This window comes from Triticum dicoccoides, chromosome 2A, assembly GCF_002162155.2.
Source record: "Triticum dicoccoides isolate Atlit2015 ecotype Zavitan chromosome 2A, WEW_v2.0, whole genome shotgun sequence".
In the NCBI taxonomy this organism is placed as follows: Eukaryota; Viridiplantae; Streptophyta; class Magnoliopsida; order Poales; family Poaceae; genus Triticum; species Triticum dicoccoides.
The window spans coordinates 413232029-413251682 of NC_041382.1; the positions used below are offsets into that span (position 1 = coordinate 413232029).

Sequence of the window (19654 nt, forward strand, 5' to 3'; positions counted from 1 at the left end):
TCTACCTTCTATAAAAATATGGTATGCCTTTGGCGTACTCTCGAAAAAAAATTCTAAACACATCTTCCTGATTTTAATGCGGGTGGGCCTGTGCCTCTACACCCAGTAAACCCCTCATCCCTGTAACATTATGTATGTGTAGCAAAGCTCTTTATTCCTTGGTGATTTCTGTATGTTTTAGTAGTTGTGTATGCTATCTTTTTATGGCTGGACCCGTGGATTCTACAATTGGTTCGGCTGCTTGGCTTGCACACCTCGCCACCCACAGCCATGCTTCCATCTCTGGCATTCCCGCAAGCCCAAAAGTGCAAGCAATTAAATCCTCCTTGGAATGCACGTTCCGGAAACCTGGCATTTGCCGTGGAGTAGATCCACATCAACGCAGCCTATAAATCCGCAACACCAACGGAAGCTTCCATCTCATCTCATCTCATCTCCTCTCCGAAGAACCATCAATACAACCAGCAAAGACATCCAAAGCCATGAAGTTGCAGAGCTCCCTGGCCCTCCTGATCGGCCTGAGCGTCGGCTGCGCGGCAGCGCAGGAGAGCGGGAAACAGGCGGGCTACGATTTCTTCTACCTCGTGCTGCAGGTGAGTGCGCGTGTGGCCGGTTCAGTTCATCGGTCGTTGCAGCCTTGCAGTTGCCGAGACGTGGTGTACGTGCTGCTTGGTTGCTGATGGATGGTTCGTGCCGGCGGTTGGCCTTGGTGTGTGTGTGTGTGTGTGTGCAGTGGCCGGGGTCGTACTGCGACACGAAGCAGAGCTGCTGCTACCCGCGGTCCGGCAAGCCGGCGGCGGACTTCGGGATCCACGGGCTGTGGCCCAACCGCGACGACGGGTCGTACCCGCAGAACTGCAACCCCGACAGCACCTTCGACCCCTCCAAGGTCACCCCTTCTTCTCCATCGCACGCATTATTCGTTTCCCGGAATGACCTTGCGTGCACGCACCGTTGTTCCTTCTCGCACGAGGTGCACCACCAAAAAAAAGAAGCGAGAGGGACGGTCCAACGAAAAGTGACGAGAAATGTACTGTGTGTTGGGTGCAGGTGAGCGACATCCTGAGCAGCCTGCGCAGCAGCTGGCCGACGCTGGCGTGCCCGACCAACGACGGCCTCCGCTTCTGGGCGCACGAGTGGGAGAAGCACGGCACCTGCGCGCAGAACCTCTTCAACGAGCACGGCTACTTCCAGGCCGCCCTCCGCCTGCGCGGCCAGCTCCGCGTCCTCGACGCCCTCGCCACCGCCGGCATCTCCCCCGACGGCGGCTACTACACGATGGGGGCCATCAAGGGCGCCATCCAGGAGGGGACCGGGTTCGCGCCTCACGTCGACTGCAACCGCGACGAGTCCGGCAACAGCCAGCTCTTCCAGCTCTACTTCTGCGTCCACGCCGACGCCTCGCGCTTCGTCGAGTGCCCCATCCAGCCCGGCGGCAGGCCCTGTGGCAACAGGATCGAGTTCCCGGCTTTCTGATCATTATCTCCTCCAACCCATGGAGTCATCGTGTGTTCCTTAATTTGCCTCCCGATTCGTAGATATTCATTTGGTTTTCATTTCTTACCGCTGGCAGAATAAACGTGTGCTCGTTTTCTTTCTTTTTCCCATTAACTTTCATGTCAATGACCTGATCTCAGGCAGCAATTGAAGTTACGACGAGCACTGTTCAGTGGCCACTAAACAAACTAAAGTATTAAACTCATAATACTAGTATTTGCCATCCGTGAAGCTGGTGGTTCACAGGTTCCATGTCTTGTGTACACGCCACAACAATTTCACCTGTCACCCGTACCGCAACACAAAACACCTGAACTCTAGCAGATATATTTTGAGATACATTCTCATGGTTGTGAACTCCGATTGTACCAAAACCGTTGGCGGGGTTCATCCAACGACTCCAGATACACCACTGGCCGATCGAATAAATGAAATTTTCTAGGACACTGCTAAGTAGCGTGGACTCTAACCACACTGGCCCATTAAAACCCTTCACCCACGCCATTCGTGTTTTCTTTCTGATGCATGCGTCGCATTCATGCCGCCTCAGAGCACGCAGCGGCCGACATTGATACCACGCGATGTGACCGGAGAGAGGGCGGCGCTGAGGCCCCTGGCGCGATCTAGATTGGATCTCGTGGTTCTGAAACTTGCGGCGGCGGAATAAGTATTTCGTCAACCACCGTGGGTTTTTTGAAATTTTAGAGTATTTTATAGAGCCAGAGGTAGGTCAAGGTGGTGCCCGTGGGCCCCACTACCCACCAGGGTGCGCCAGAGGCCCCTGGCGCGCCCTGGTGCCTAGTGGGCCCCACGAGCCTCTTCTCGTGGCCTCCAGAAGCTTCAAGGGTCTGGCAGTGCCCCAGCTCCACCCCATGGGACACCGGCGCTCAGTCATGACACGACTGTCACGGCAGCAGAAGGTCGGCCATGGTCAGCTCCAGTCCGGCTGCTGGGAGCTCTTCCGCAATGTCGTCATCCTCACTTGCATCGCCTGCTGCTTCGTTTAACGAGGCACCACCCATGGCATCGCCACCACTTTGCCATCCATCACCGCCGCACCGCATGGTTATGCACGCACTGGGGTGCATTGTCCGAGCAACCGTTACCCTGCTGACGAGTATTTGTGTGCAGCTTCGACGTCCTCTCCATCGCCCATTCCGTCATCAGCTCGTGTGGTCCTTCGTGACCCGCACTGGCTTGCTGCGATGCAAGAGGAGTTCGATGCCTCGCAACCTAACCGTACCTGGCAACTCGTTCCCTACCCTCGGCATGCCAATGTCATTAGCGGAAATGGGTGTTTCATCACAAGACTCATCACAACAGAATTCTCGAGCGCTACAAAGCGCGTTGGGTGGTTCGTGGCTTTCGTCAACGAGCCGGCATGGACTTCACTGACACCTTTGCTCCGGTCGTTAAGCCGGGCACGATCCGCACTATCTTGCAGCTTGCGGTCTCCCATGCTTGGCCCCTGCATCAGAGGGACGTCTTCAACGCCTTTTCTCAACGACCATCTCGACGAGTAGGTCTTCTATCAACAGCACATTGGGTTTGTGGATGCTACCATTCGGATCATGTGTGCCTGCTCTCACACTCACTATGGGCTCAAGCAGGCTCCCCGTGCGTGGTACCAGCGCATTGCCGCATACCTTCAGCAAGTTGGGTTCCGAGTAACTCGCTTCGACGCCTCGCTGTTTGTGTATTGCCACGGCGATGTCACTGCATACCTATTGCTCTACGTCGATGACATCATCTTGACGGCATCATCCAGTGAGCTTCTTCGACAGCTCACCGCTCAGCTTCAGTCCGAGTTTGCCATCAGGGACTTGGGCCCCTTGCACTACTTCCTATGGATTGAGGTGGTGCGCCGTGTTGATGGGTTCTTTCTACACCAACAAAAGTACGCTCATGAGTTGCTCGAGCGCGCCAGCATGCTTAATTTCAAGCCCGTCGCCACGCCAGTTGACACGAAGGCCAAGCTTTCTGCCCTTGATGGATCACCTGCATCGGATGCTTCATTCTATCGCTTCATTGTTGGTGCTCTTCAGTACTTGACGCTCACTCGGTCGGACTTGACATATGTTGTTCAGCAGGTGTGCCTTCACATGCACTCCCCGCGAGACTCGCACTGGAACTCGGTGAAGCAGATTCTCCGCTACATCCGTGGTACCATGGCATTTGGCATCACTTTGACGACATCCTCCTCCATCGAGATGGTCGCATACTCCGATGCAGATTGGGCTGGCTGCCTTGACACTCGACGGTCCATGTTCGGTTATTTTGTCTACCTCGGGTCCTCGCTCATATCATGGTCGTCCAAGCGTCAATCCACGGTATCACGCTCGAGTGCTGAAGCGGAATACCGTGCAGTGGCCAACACTGTTGTTGAGTGCTCTTGGTTACGACAACTTCTTCACGAGCTGCGTCATGATGTGTCCAAGGCTACACTGGTGTATTGTGACAACGTCTCTGCCATCTACCTCTCCACAAACCCCATTCATCATCGTCGCATGAAGCATATTGAGTTGGACATTCACTTTATGTGCGAGCAGGTGGCTCTTGGGCGAATGTGCGTCTTGCATGTACCCACCGCTCAGCAATTTGCAGATGTCATGACCAAGGGGCTGCCGGCGTCCATCTTCGAGGATTTTCGGTCCAGTCTATGCATCACCAATGAAGTATCGACTGCCGGGAGGGGGGGTGTTGAATATGATTGTATCAATGTAGATTTGGTATGTTAGGATTGTGTTTTACTCTTGCCTAACAAGCCAGACCACCTCTGTATCACCAAAGAGATTAAATAATGATCCAACAGAGCAACTAGGAAGAAAACTGTTTAATGGCGGAGATGGAGAGCTCTGATGCCCCCGAGGGCGAAAATCCTCGGCCTCCCGACGTGCGGCCGTCCTTGCCGCCGGCGACCCAATCGTCACCGCCTCTGGCAGTGCCGCCGCCGCGGGTGAATGAGGACGGATCAGCTCGGCCTGACTCGGATCTCGGGGAATCCATCGGGGCGGAGGCGATTCCGGAGAGGGCGCAGGTGGAGAGGACGACCCCGGTGCAGTGGCGCGTCCATTTCACCGATCGCGACTCCGGATGGAACGAGGGTCGTCTTTCAGTATCTCCGGTGTCCCGTTGGGCAGCACTGCGTGATATGAACAACGACATCATCGCCGGAGAATACTTAGATGTTGATGTCCGGATCGAGGTAGGTTTTCGGATTCCTATGGACGTATACGATGTGGTTGTCGATTGTTGCATGCAGGTAGTTCAAGAGGAGACGGTGGATCTCGCCGACTTGACGAAGACGCCCGAAGGTCAGAGATCGGAGGCGATGCCTAGCGGGGCGACTGGGGCGACGGCCTGCGGGGCGACCGCGGGTGCGTTGCCGGGTGCCGCCGGCGATAGACGACGGGTGGGGGCCGGTTTTGGGCACTAGCTGGTGCCGACGAGGACGACCCGGATGGGGACGCGAACGAGGCGCCGCCATCACCGCCGTCGCCGACGCCTTTGGACCAGATTTGCGAATTCTTCCATGCGGGCTACACGAAAACGGCAGTGGCGACGACAATCGATAAAGTGCTGCCTCTCGACGATCCAGCCAGGATAGGGTTGCACAAGGGAGAGAAGGAGGAGATGGTGCGCCGCGTGGTGCATCGTCGGACAGCGGCGACGGCGGTAAGGCCTTGGAAGGGTCCTATCCCGAAGGTCAGTCTTCCTAACCTTACCATTTTTGATTTAATTCGGCCGGAATCTTGGACTGTTGTTAAGAGGAAGAAATCGAGAAAGGCGGTGGCGGCGGCGGAGATCAGCGAGATCCGTGCCGACAGGACTCGTCGTTTGAATTTGCTCTTGGGCCTCAGTGGCTCCGATCGGGCAACGGCTGACTTGGGCCGGCCTACTGATGGGTATGTGGCCCATAGCGAGGCAGCTCCTCTTGGACCGTTAGCTGGGTATGTGTCCCAGCCTAACGTGGACTCCGTTCGGGCGACTGAATACGTGGGGGCTGTTCCCTGCATGCGTGCGGTCGATCATGAAGGTTCGTGCGATAAGCCGCCGTCGTTGTGCCCTAGCTGGATTCGTAGGAGAGGGACGCCGGGGTTTCGTCCTTGTGGCCCGGGGAGAGTGGCGCGCATTCCTCCTCTCGGGTCCATGGCTGGACGTGGAGCTGCGGCGCCGCCCGCCAAGAAGCCGGCCAATGCTGCAGTTGGTCGGGGTGGGGCTGTCGCACCGTCGGGCGGGGCGGCACAGCCGCCGACTGCGAGTGCGGGGCGCGGGGCCCTGGGGCTGCTTGGCCAGAGGCCGCCTGCGAGCAGTGTTGTGCCTACGGGTACCCAGGGTCGCGGCGTCGGCCACGCGGGCGTTCGGCCGCCGGGGCATGTGCCCATGCATGCTACGGCCGGAAGGGGAGGGCCCAGACCTCCGGCACCGACTGCGGCGTCCGTGGCTCAGCCAGCTGTGGGTCGCGGTGGGCCTCGGCCTCAGGCGCCAGGTGTGGCCGGCGTAGCTGCCGCTGGCCGGGGTGGTGGTGTGGCCCTTGGGGTTGTGCCGGCGCCTACGGGCGGCCAGCCTCGGGCCGCACCTCCGCCGCACTATGTCGCAAGGCCGCCTCAGAACCGGTCGCATGTTCCGCCCCGAGGCCAGTGGGGAGACGATGGACATGATGTGTATGGAGATGGACAACATCGTGGTTCCTCTTCCGCGGGAGGAGGTCGTGGTTACGCCTGGCAAAGTGACGGGTCTACTAAGAGACCGTTCCTCGGTCCTCCCAGTGGATTTGTCAAAGGAGCCTCAGGTCCGGACAACCGCTAGAGAGGAGGCTACCGCGGACATCGTGGGGGTCGGGGTGGCTGTGGGAGGAATCGCCGACAACCTCCGCCCCCGGCTGGTGGTGACCACGCAGCGGCAACCATGGAGACCGATCACGCTCAGTCTACGGACCTCACTACCCAGGTGATGGAGGTGGTGACGGCCCTGGCTAGTGTGGAGGTACCTGCTTCCGGGACGGTGGCTGAGGTTACTGACAGGTCTGATTCTGAGAGGGTGGCCAAATGGGCGCGCAAGAAAGAAAGGATGCTTTGCTACCGTTGTGGTGAGAAGGGCCACTTCATTGCTGAGTGTGTGGCGGAGCTATGTGAGTCGTGTGGTAAGCCAGCACATACATCTGGGGATTGCCCGTTTTTGCGTGACCAGGCTCCGGCTCTGACAATGTATGGAGTATATTGTGCGGAGCTGATGTTCTTTGAGTCCCCGGCAGCGAGAGAGATTCCGGAGGAGACTCAGAGTATGACCACCGGGATTGTGAAAGCGACCCAGGGTGAGGTGACTGAGGCTCAGATTGTGCGGAGGCTTCAGGAACTGGCACCGGGTGAGTTCCAGTGGGAGTTGGTTGCTCTCGAGGATAATGTCTTTAGGGTGGATTTCCCCTCTGTGGATGATTTGCAGAGACTGCTGAGCTTCGGTCTGTGTAGGGTTCCTGGCACAAAGTGCATCCTGGAGTTTCACGAGTGGAAGAAGGTGGATCCTAAGGGCAAACCACTTACGCAGGTCTGGTTGAGGTTTTTGGGAGCCCCATCCAAACCGTTGCAGGATGTTCGTGTATTATGGTTGGGAAGACGGAAAGAGTAGATATGGCTTTTACTCGAGCTCATGGAGTAGCCCGGCTTCTAGTGAGTGTTCTGGATATTGAGTTTGTACCAGATAAGGTCAACTGGACTTATAGGGGAGAGGTTTTCCCGCTCGAGATTGAGTTTGAGGACTCTGATCTGTTTGCTGAGGCCATTAATGGGAATGACGTGGATATGCATGAGGGTGACGACAGTGCGGGTGCTAGGGGGACACCGACTGAGGAGTCTTCGAGGGAGGGGACTAACGGTTCTGGCACCAGTGCTCAGTTGCCCGGGGTTGTGTCCGGGGTTGAGCCGGCACCTTCATCATCGGTGCCTATGACTTCGCTGAGGTTTGGGTCCTTCGAGCCAGCCTCTGCCCCTCCCAGACTTTGGAGCGACAGGATGGATTCTGATGATGTGGTCGAGCGTACGCTCCCTTTGTTGGAGTTTGAGGGAGCTGGCGGGTCTTTGCCTGGACCTATGGAGACAGCTTCGTCGCTGAGGACTTTGGTTGGAGATGGGGACGTTAAGCCCTTGGTTGCTTCACCTCCCCCTGTCTCACCTGTGGTCGAGGTTTCGGAGATGATCTCTACGCCCGAGTTGGGGCTTGGGGGAGGGGAGTCGGGGCAGGTGGCCTCGACAACTCCCATCTCTCTACCATCACCAGTGATCCAGGTCTTGGAGGCATCAGCGGGTGTTGCGACAGCTGGCCCGAGGCAGGTGGCCTCGGCTATTTCGTCACCGGTGGCGGCGATGGTGCCCGCGACCTCTGTGGCGCTGGGGGGGAGGGTTCAGGGCAGGTGGCCCTGACTCCTCCTTCTTCTGCGGCGGTCAGGAGGACCGTCTCGCCGACGACGCCGGCGCGCCACTTGGCGCCGAGGGATGGGGCAGGAGGAGGGAGCGGGCAGGTGGCCCCAACTGTCCCGTCTCTTGCCCTACCCATGGGGCACTTGTTCGAGGGCTTGGGAGCCCGCAGCCGCCTACTCTATTTACTAGAGAGGAGGTAGTGGCCTTTGGCGGGATCCCGGACCCGGTATCGACGGGGAGACGGATGAGTGCTCGCGTTCAGGAGCTTCCGGAGGTGGATGATATGCAGCAGCGGTGCACTATGAGGGCGGCCAAGCTTCACGATGCTGCGATATCTTCTGGTATGTCCATCAACATATCTAATACTTTATTGCATTTTTCTCATAAGGAGATTATTAATAATGCAAACCAATTGGGAGTTTCACTAGGTGTTACTGATAGTGAGATCTCCAATTCGGTGAATGATCTATTAGATTTGGAGGCGGAGCGTGTCTTAGAGACTATTCGTAATCTTGCAGCGGTTAAACCCATGAATGATGACGAGATTGATGCGTTAGGGGTTAGAGTGCTAGATAATCTGTGTGCGGATCTAGCACCTTCTAATCATGAGTCGGAGGACGATGATGTGCCCCTAGATGTTGTAGCTGTTAATTCCGTTGAGCCCGGTTATGAGGACCGGGCGACAGAGCCCACTAAGCCAAAGCGTAAGTGGAAACGGAAGATTTATCCCGATTCTGCAGTTCGTAGGAGTGCTAGGATTCGGACTACTAAAAAATTCCATGACGAAATATGAAAGGAATCTTTTGGAATAGCAGAGGTCTGAAGGACTTGGCTAAAAGAAGGTTTCTTGCTGAGGCTTCTCTGGAACATCGGTTAGATTTTATTGCTCTATCGGAAACCGGTAGAGATAATTTTGCGCCGTAGTTTCTATCCTCTCTTGCCGGTGGTATTGATTTCGATTGGCATTGTCTCCCTCCACGAGGAAGATCGGGAGGTATCTTACTGGGTGTGAGATGCGATTCCTTTGAAGTCCGGAGTGTAGTAATGGGTGACTTTACGGTAAAGTTTCGAGTTAGGTCTAAAGTTGATGGGTTCAACTGGGTTTTGGTCGCGGTTTATGGTGCCGCACAGCCCGAGCTTAAACCGGAGTTTCTGGCGGACATTGTTCGAATATGTGGGTCCGAGCAGCTTCCGATTTTGGTTGGGGTGATTTCAATATCATTAGGAGGAGAGAGGAGAAAAATAATGATAACTTTGACGGCAGGTGGTCGTTTATGTTCAATACCATTATTGAAAGCTTGGATTTGAGGGAGATAGAGCTTTCTGGTAGAAAGTTTACCTGGGCTAATACTCTGCCAAACCCGACATATGAAAAGCTTGATCGAGTTCTCACGAGCGTGGAGTGGGAACAGAAGTTCCCTCTTGTTACGGTGCAAGCTCTCACGCGGGGAATTTCCGATCACACACCATTGTTCGTCGACTCAGGGGAGCCGAACCATATGGGAAACAAAAACACCTTCTCATTTGAGATGGCCTGGTTCGAACGCGAGGGGTTCTTAGACCTCATAGCCAGGGAATAGGCTAAGGGTGTAGGAGGTAGGACGACGGTCGAGCGTTGGCAGAATAAAATTAGGCATTTGAGAAGTTTCTTGCGGGGCTGGGCTAAGCACCTCAGTGGGGTGTATAAGATCGAGAAGGATAGGCTCCTTTCTCTTGTACAGGCCCTGGACATAAAAGCTGAATCCGCAATTTTGCTGCCTCCTGAGCTCCAGGTTAAAAATGAGGCGGAGAAGAGGTTGAAAGAACTTCTCCGCGAAGAAGAATTGAAGTGGGCTTTGCGAGCTAAGGTCCGCAAAGTGGTCCAAGGGGACGCGAATACTCAATTCTTTCACCTCATTGCTAATGGTAAGCACAGAAAGAAGCAGATCTTTCAACTTGAACAGGATGAGGGTACTATTTTAGGTCAGGATAATCTCAAAACCTATACTACCGAATATTATAGACAGTTATTTGGACCTCCGGAGGATAATTGTGTGTCCCTTAATGAGTCCAGGACTGAGGATGTGCCTCAATTGTCTGATGCCGATAATGATATCCTGGTTGCCCTATTCTCAGAGAAGGAGGTGTTTGATGCTATTGCACAAATGAAAAACAATAAGGCTCCCGGACCGGATGGGTTCCCGGCTGAGTTCTATAAAAAGTGCTGGCACATTATTAAGGGGGATTTACTACCTATGTTTCATGATCTATTCTCTGGAAAGCTTCAATTATTTCACTTGAATTTTGGAACTATCACATTGCTCCCTAAGAAATGGATGGTGTGAGAATTAAGCAGTTCAGGCCGATCTGCCTCCTCAATGTTAGTTTCAAAATCTTCACCAAGGTCGGGACCAATAGGCTCACACAGATTGCGCATTCTGTGGTGCAACAATCCCAAACTGCTTTCATGCCGGACAGAAACATCCTTGAAGGAGTGGTTGTTCTTCATGAAACGCTCCATGAGATCCACTTCAAAAAATTAGATGGAGTAATTTTTAAGGTAGATTTCGAAAAAGCGTACGATAAGGTCAAGTGGCCATTCCTCCAACAGGCATTGCGTATGAAAGGTTTTGATGAAGCCTGGCGCCGACAGGTCAAATCCTTTACGCAAAAAGGGAGTGTGGGAATTAAAGTGAATGACGATATAGGTCATTACTTCCAGACACATAAAGGCCTCAGACAAGAAGATCCGATGTCCCCTATCCTGTTTAACATTGTGGTGGATATGTTAGCAATTTTGATAGGAAGGGCTAAGGAGAATGGTCAAGTGGGTGGTTTGGTACCTCATCTTCTTGATGGAGGTGTATCCGTCCTTCAATACGCTGATGATACAATCATCTTTATGGAGCATGATTTGGCCAAGGCGAGAAATATGAAGCTGGTGTTATGCCTTTTTGAACAATTGACCGGGTTAAAGATTAACTTTCATAAGAGCGAGTTGTTCTGCTTTGGTAGAGCCAAAGACGAACAGGAGTCTTATAGGCAATTGTTTGGGTGCGAGTTGGGGAGTTTACCTTTCTCATACCTTGGTATTCCGATACACCATCGTAGGCTGACAAACAGAGAATGGAAGTGCATCGATGATCGATTTTAGAAGAAACTGAGCTGCTGGAAGGGTAAGCTCATGTCTTACGGAGGCCGTTTGATCTTGATTAATTCGGTGCTCACGAGTATGCCTATGTTCTTCTTATCGTTCTTTGAGGTCCCAGTTGGTATTAGGAAAAGACTGAACTTCTATCGGTCGCGTTTCTTTTGGCAGGGTGATGAACTTAAAAGAAAATACCGGCTTGCTAAATGGGACATCATCTGTCGACCGAAAGACCAAGGGGGTCTTGGTATTGAAAATCTTGAAGTTAAGAACAGATGCCTTCTTAGTAAGTGGTTGTGGAAGCTTTCCTCCGGGACTGAGGCCATGTGGGCGCAGATCCTCCGCAGCAAGTACCTCCAGACTAAAACATTATCCCAGGTCACAGTTAGGCTGACTGATTCGCCTTTCTAGAAAGGACTAATAAAAGTCAAACAATCAATATTCAATAGGACGAGGTTTGTTATTGGAAACGGTGCAAGTACACGTTTCTGGGAGGATACTTGGCTTGGCGACTCACCTTTAGCCATTCAATATTCATCTTTATATCGGATTGCTCAACGACGTGAGGTGTTCGTGGCAACGGTATTTCAATCTATCCCCCTTAATATTCAGTTTAGACGGTCCTTAGCGGGCAATCGTTGGGAAGAATGGCTCCATCTAGTTAGGAGACTAATGGAGGTTCAACTTTCTCACCAACCCGATGGATTACGCTGGAAGTTGACTAGATCTGGAGTATTTACAGTTAAATCAATGTATATTGATATTATTAATTCAAACTCCATTCCAACTTCCAAGTTTGTCTGGGCTGTCAAAGTTCCTTTAAAAATTAAAGTGTTTATGTGGTTTGTCCATAAACAAGTTATTTTAACAAAGGACAACTTGATAAAGCGTAATTGGACAGGACCTACTAGGTGTAGTTTCTGTGATCGGGATGAGACGATTAAGCATCTATTCTTTGATTGCCCGTTGGCCAAAGTTATTTGGCAGACGGTCCATATTGCTTTTAATATTACTCCACCGAATTCTGTCAACGCATTATTTGGGACATGGCTTAATGGGGTTGAGCCTGACTTAGCAAGACATATTCGGGTTGGAATTTGCGCTTTGTTGTGGACTATCTGGAATTGCAAAAATGATTTGGTTTTTAACAGAACATCACGGATTCATTTTTTGCAGGTTATTTTCTGAGCTACATCATTGATCCATTCGTGGTCGCTACTCACTCCGATGGAGGCCAGGAAGCATTTGGTTACTGGATCTATCCGTTGGGAGATGTTAGCTCGTTATATCTTCAACCGGTTTGGATGGCGGTCATGTAATAGGATAGGCAATTAGTTTACCTATCTATTTTTAGCCAGCCGGTTGTGGCGTTTTTTCTTGGCTAGTTTGTGTATCTAGCCTTTTAGGCTCTGTGTGAGCTGTCTTTTTTTTCAGTTGGAGACTTTGGAACCTTGTTGGCCCTTTTGTTTATTTGGTTAATAAGATGGCCGTATGCATCACTCTGATGTAGAGGCCGGGGAGCCCTCCCTTTTCGAAAGAAAAAAATGCCTACGGCATCATCAATCATATTGTGCATTGCAAAATATTCATAGTCTACAATGAGAAACCGGAGCAACATCCGGTCTAGTCTTTGTAGAATCTCCACATTGGACAATGATGGCGCTGTGTAGTATTTCTTTTGTTTGATCAAAAAGGATATACACCTGCTAGCAAGCTCGCCTAAAGCAGCAGAAAATAGCCCCTCCATCTTGCAGCTAAGAGGGGGAAATACTGGTATGGAGTTTGATCCGTTCATGCCAAGTCCATATCTCAAACAAATGATGTTTACTTAACTACGTAGAGGGAATGAAGGTCACGAGCTCATGGCTTGTCCCTGCTATTATTGTACTATCAGTCAGTTAAATCTTGGATAGGAATAGCTACCTGTGCCATGTGATGTGATAAGGATAGTGTCAGAGCCCAATTGCTGCACTGATAAGCTCAAACACTTGACAGGATAATATATGAGGCTTGTGAAAAATGCTAGAAGCAACACAGAACAATGGATTTGTATAGCCTTGTATAGTCCTATTTTCTAGCTACCTAGCTCTTAGTTTGATAGTCTGTACAAACAACCATAAAATCTTTACAAATACACGCAGAAACGCAGTACAATACTACTGTTTCCCGTCAAAAAAGGAAAAAAAATACTTTCCATTTTCATCTTATTTCTTTACCTTTTCCCCATCAAATTAGATGTAGTAGTTCGCACTTCAAGAACTACAGCAGGAGCAGTACACGCTCCTATTTTTCTCATTGCATTTGACCATGGGTTCTAGCTTGGCATCAGGGACAAACTACAGGGGGGCATCAATCGCTCTCGCCTCTCAGTGATTCCACTTGTTATGCAACTTGTGATGATTGGGCCCAAAGAGAGACATTGGTTATATGTACATCAAGAATGCTCCAGGTTCCACTCAAAAAAAAAAACTCCAGGTTAGCCAGCCATGTCGACCAAGTGACTATGATGATATCCTACAGGTAATTCTGGTCATTGTCAAGGTGGTTAGTGACATTGACAGCATATCTGGTCCAGCATCTAAACACAGCAGGTCGAAGAAGAGAAAAGGTCTCTCTGGATTATTGTACTGGACTTGTTAATTTGTGCTGTTATGAGTTAGTATTTTTTGTATATCTTCACCTGTTCATGTACTTATTTACATAAAATAATCCATCTGGGTGTTTATTATAGAATGATAGATGCATGACACGGATAAACATTTGAGCTATAATAGATAGTAGTACTTCTGAGTGGTTTCAATTCACGCAGAAGAGTACTAGTCATCTTCGTTGCTAACACTAGAGAGAAAAAAACCTAGTTTTCTGTCCAAGTACTTATGGAGAGGCATTCGCTTGAATTGCAGGTGAAACTGGCCATTCAGATCAACATATATATCATAATCAACAGCCGACATGCACAGTCAACGCCGAAGACCACAACAATTTTGGAGAAGCTATGGCAAGTGTTGTTAAAAGTTAGGAAAAGATGCTCAGTATGGGAAGCTATCATCAATAACAGTTGGATATCCAAAATCAAACAACTGTCAGACACCCAGGGTTCTTCGGGATCACATTGCTCTCTGGCAGTCGCTACACAATTAAATTTCTATGATCACTGACAACATCTCTTGGAAATAGACGTCCGCGGCCGATATTCAGCGGGGAGTGTTTATCTGATTCAATTCCAGGGGCTCATTCGCTCTAGATTGGTCGATCTGATCTAGAAAAAAGCGTGTCCCACAAGCCCAAGCTTTCAGCATGAATTGCGATGCGAGGTCACTGCCTCACTGCCGACAGGCTAACCAGACGTGGAGTGGTCGATCTGATCTGGAAAACAAGTGCGTGTTACAACCCAATCTGCATCCCCAATGCCGCTGCCACGGCCACCCTGAAACTTATCTGCGCATGTCTCGCAGCCACTTCAACTTACCTGTATCATTAGCGAGCGCCTAGCGATGCAGAGGGTGCAGCTGCGTTCTTGGTGGGAGAATGGTTATGCTTCAGCTCAGTCTTGGAAACTCATTTCTCTAACGAGTCAAATCCTTGTGAAATAAGGAAAGAGAAACGGAATGCCATCACGGTCCCCGTCCGGTGGACAATTAATCTGGAATGAAAGGAATGGCTGATTCTTTCGCGATGAAGCAAAGAACACATATGCCTCCTTCCAATATATCAAAGACGACGTTGCTATTTGGAAGCTGCGGCCATGTTCTAATCTGCCTCCCATAGCGACGAGCATGACAAACTTGCTAAGGCAATACCCTTCTACGACAGGAAAGAAGACTTCTGCTAAAATTGTGCCACATGATACATTCGTCATCTCAGCCTTTTAGAGTTTTGCTAGAATATTGTGGTTTTGTTTAAACCACGGTTTTATATTTTTGGTTATGCTTGGCATAAACAAATACACCAGTTTCACAAACCGTAGTATCTCTAATACCATGCATTCAGATCTTTACTGCATGTGCCTTTCTTCCTTGAGATCCTCGTTCTTCTTTCTTGGGCTGGGATATATGGATGGATCACAACACTAGAAGAAAAAGATACATCCATCCATAACATTTTGGCCCGAACGGAAAAAAAATGTCACAGAAGTGTAATAGTGAAATATTCAATTCTGAACCCGAGCTTATCTGCATCCGGTGAATATTAAAACCAAAAAAATAATAAAATATTCAAAAATATCTGATTTTCTTTTTTATGTGCAAGATGCTTAAGCGCGTGATGTCCGTGCAAATTTTCAGGGTGTTTGGACATTTGAGGAGCTCATGGCAATTTTGTCTTTTTTGCCACAAGATCCTCGAATGTCCAAACTAGGACAAATTTTGCGCGAACAGCATGCACAGGAGCATCTTGTACTCCAAAAAGATTCAGATTTTCTTTTTCTATTTTTGTCGATTTTAGTGTTCATAGGAGAAGCATAAGAGCTCGGGAGCCAAAACGCCGTGTCATGAAAACACATATTATCATGGATGTGGTGGGCACCTACTTCTATGATAAAAAAAATTATGACTGAAAATGGAATTTTTCGGACTGGCGGCACACCTGCATGACATTTTTTGGGTCTTCCATGATGTAAAATAATCATGGTAGAAGTGAGTGCGAGATTTCAGTATCTCTTGGATTAGTTCTGCCTCGCACGTGTACATGGGTGGTCGAACCCGAGCGAGATACAAGGTAGTTTAAGGGATCTCGCATGTTGTGCAAGTCTTCGCATTATCGAACCCGAGCGATCGATTGACACTCATGCACTTTGTAGCTCCCGATCTAATGATCGATGCTTGTGCGCGGAAGCAGTTACACGTACATTGGAGGCCCCTGTTGCATATGCACAAGATCGTATTCGCATACAGAGAACCCCATCGATCGATGCGAGTCTCTCTCGCTAACTAGTCTGCTTATGTGTGGCGTACGATAATTGGAGAAGCTGTATGCGCTGCGATCGTGCGTGGTAGTGTACGAGGCCTTCGTATGCCCGAGGGTAGTTGATGTGTTTGCATTGCGAGGAGCTCCCACGCTTGTTGCGCCCCTTGTGTGTGATACGTAGAAAGTTGACAACCGATTATCGAGGAGCCCCTCTCAATGTACAGTACCCTATTGCTGCCGCGCAGTACTCCTGCCCCATGCAGTTGCCTCTTGATGCACATGACCGCATTGCGACAGTCATGTGGTATCCCCGCCCCAGCTGATTGGCGCTCAATGAACAGGACTCCGTTGCACGGTATCGGCACATTAAAATTCGTTGCTTCTTGATGAACAATGTCCCGTTACAGGTTCCCTGCTGCTGCATACCCTCACCAACCTGTGCAACCGTTTGTTGCCTTTACTCCGTTGCTGCATGCGTAACTACCCCAGCCGGCCGGCTGTTGCTCACCATCGGACATTGCCTTTCGATGTATAGTAGCATTGGTCGTATGCGCGAGTATTTTGCATGATTGTTCGAGACCACAACCATATGTATGTACTACGTACTAGGCCCGTAGTTTTACAACATTGCCATACATGTACACGTTTAGGACGGGACTTCGTGATCTGCTAGGTCTGGGGGCAAAGTTTTTAATATGGTTAGTACGACACATAGGCATGCGATCTTTCGACTCTATAACGATGAAAGTGTCTTTTGAACTTGAGAGAAAAGTGTTTTCTGGATGATATTATCACATCGCCGATACCAACATATAGGACATGCAATTAGGAGACCCTGAAAGTGGGCCGGAGATTTACAATTCTTAACCTACAAAATGTTGTAGGCCTAATTAGGACTTTTTAGAGAGTAGGCATATTGCCCGGCTTTAGCACGCTGAAGCCCTTACAAGTACAAATCCAGGTCTAAAGAGGTTCGCCGAAAAGAAAAGAAAAAAACATAAAAGTAGAATGGTTCGATATAGACCCATAGGGCCGAGGCACTAGGCCAAATAACTAACGATGCAAGCCGGCGCTGCCGGTGAAGCGTAGTGAGGTGGGCCCTGACGGCAGAGGCCCTCAGCCGCCCTGCTGATCCTCATGGGTCCTATGCCTGCCGTAACTGGGAGACGAGCGTGCAGAACTTCTCCAGTAGCACCTCGATAGTTGAAGCATCCTCCGTCTTGTTCAGTGGTTTCCATAGCTGCATAAAAATGATCATTTTATATATGATATCAGCCGGGTATTTAATGAATTTTCCCTCAATTACAGCTTTGTTGCGAGCATGCCATAAGGCCCAAGCCATTGCCGCAAAGACAAACAAAGTAATCCTACATGGGCGGCCAGACAATCATGCGACTAGTGTATGGAAGGCTCCAAACGAAATGGGAGCCCAATTGCAACTAGTAGTATCACGGATAACACCCCAAAGGAGTTGTGCCAGGATGCACTTGAAAAGATATAATTGGTATCTTCGATTGCACCGCATAGGGGACACCGCCCGTCCCCTGGGCCGTGTCGTTTCTGAACCTGGACACCTGTGGGCAGCCTATCACGGACCAACTGCCAGAGGAAGATTTTAATCTTAGTAGGGATACGTGCCCTCCAAATGTCCATTGCTTGGAACGGAACCGCTCCATTGTGTAAGGCCCGATATAAGGATTCAGTCGAGAACTATCCTGATGGTTCTAATTTCCACCGAAATGAGTCCGGCTCCGCATTTGGTGTAATAGATTGTAACAGGGCCACCAACTGGTCCCATTCGACTCTTTCCATGGCCCCGATGGAGCAACAGAACTGAGGGGCCCATTGGCCGCCCCTCCAAATCTCACTGACTAACGCATTCGGTGCCATTGTTATGGCGAATAGCCGGGGGAAGGCGGTAGCGAACGGCTCTGGCCCGAGCCACACATCCAGCCAAAAGACGGTGGATTGCCCGTTGCCGATCCGATGAATAGCACCCAGGCGAAGGAGGTGCCTGATCTTAACAATCGCTTTCCAGAACGATGAGTCGTTTCTTCCTGTTGCGGTAGACAGCGGGGCTTGTTGTAGATATTTGTGTCTGATGATTTGTAACCAAAGGCCGCCTTGGCCGGTAAGTATTTTCCAAGCCCATTTTGCCATTAAACACCAATTCATGTGCTTGGTATTTATGAAGGAAATATGCCCTAGAGGCAATAATAAAGTTGTTATTTATATTTCCTTATATCATGAAAAATGTTTATTATTCATGCTAGAATTGTATTAACCGGAAACTTAGTTCATGTGTGAATACATAGATAAAACAGAGTGTCCCTAGTATGCCTCTACTTGACTAGCTCGTTAATCAAAGATGGTTAAGTTTTCTGACCATAGACATGTGCTGTCATTTGATGAACGGGGTCACATCATTAGAGAATGATGTGATGGAAAAGATCCATCCGTTTAGCTTAGCATAAATGATCATTTAGTTTTATTGCTATTGTTTTCATCATGACTTATACATGTTCCTCTGACTATGAGATTATGCAACTCCCAAATACCGGAGGAACACCTTGTCTGCTATCAAACGTCACAACGTAACTGGGTGATTATAAAGATGTTCTACAGGTGTCTCCAATGGTGTTTGTTGAGTTGGCATAGATCAAGATTAGAATTTGTCACTCCGATTGTCGGAGAGGTATCTCTAGGCCCTCTCGGTAATGCACATCACTATAAGCCTTGCAAGCAATGTGACTAATGAGTTAGTTTCGGGATGTTGCATTACATAACGAGTAAAAAGACTTGCCGGTAACGAGATTGAACTAGGTATGATGATACCGACAATCGAATATCGGGCAAGTAACATACCGATGACAAAGGGAACAACGTATGTTGTTATGCGGTTTGATCGATAAAGATCTTCGTAGAATATGTAGGAGCCAATATGAGCATCCAGGTTCCGCTATTGGTTATTGAGCGGAGATGTGTCTCGGTACGCCATGCAGTGGTGGGTGTGCACAGTAGATGTCCGTCAGAACATCGTGCCCACGCCCATGCAGATCGAGAAGAGGAGGAGTGGCGGAGATGGGAACCCCTCCCCCCCCCCCCGCGCCTCTGCCGCTCGCCGCCGCCCCCCCCCCTCTCGCATCAACCTCCTTGACCGCGAGTGTTGGGCGGATTGGGCGGCGGAGGAGGACCTGGTTGACGCGGCTGCGGCTGCGGCGGGTCTCCTTCCGAGTGGCCACCGTTTTGGTGACTGACTCGCTGCGCTCGTCTCCGGTGAGCTGCCCCCTCTCCCCCGTCCGAGCGCTCCCCTCCCTGCGCAGGGGCCACCTCGCCCCTCCCATTCCCCACCTTCCCCGTCACCGGCGCGGTCCGGCCCTCCGGCTGGGCGGCGCGGTCGCGGGGTCCGAGCCCGTCTTGGGGGTGGTCGGGAGGGCAAACTTCGGTCGTGCGGCAGTTTCTTGGCGTCGGGACACCCCCTCGCCGTCGAGCTCGTGCCCCCCCTCCCTCAGTTGGCCTCCTCTGCTTCGGGGATGGCCTCGACATCGCGCGGCGTGCCCAAATTCCGCGCCTTTCTCCCCTCGCCGGCTCCGGCCAGCCCGGCCACCGACGTCCCGCGGGCGGTGTTGGCGCCGCGCCGCCACCCCCTGGCCGTACGTGGGGAAACCCTTCCCTCCCACAGCGACCAGTCGCGTATTGGGCTGGGCCTCCT

At 50.7% G+C, this 19654-nt stretch overlaps 1 protein-coding gene across 1 annotated transcript; it reads left to right on the top strand.

The window, feature by feature from the left end:
* Nucleotides 1-282: 282 nt before the first annotated feature.
* LOC119354737 (ribonuclease 3-like) lies at nucleotides 283-1710 on the top strand. Its single transcript, XM_037621480.1, has 3 exons — nucleotides 283-593; nucleotides 734-889; nucleotides 1051-1710. Exons 1-3 carry the CDS (start codon nucleotides 483-485, stop codon nucleotides 1474-1476), a joined length of 693 nt encoding a protein of 230 aa, XP_037477377.1. The 5' UTR covers nucleotides 283-482; the 3' UTR covers nucleotides 1477-1710.
* Nucleotides 1711-19654: the final 17944 nt, after the last annotated feature.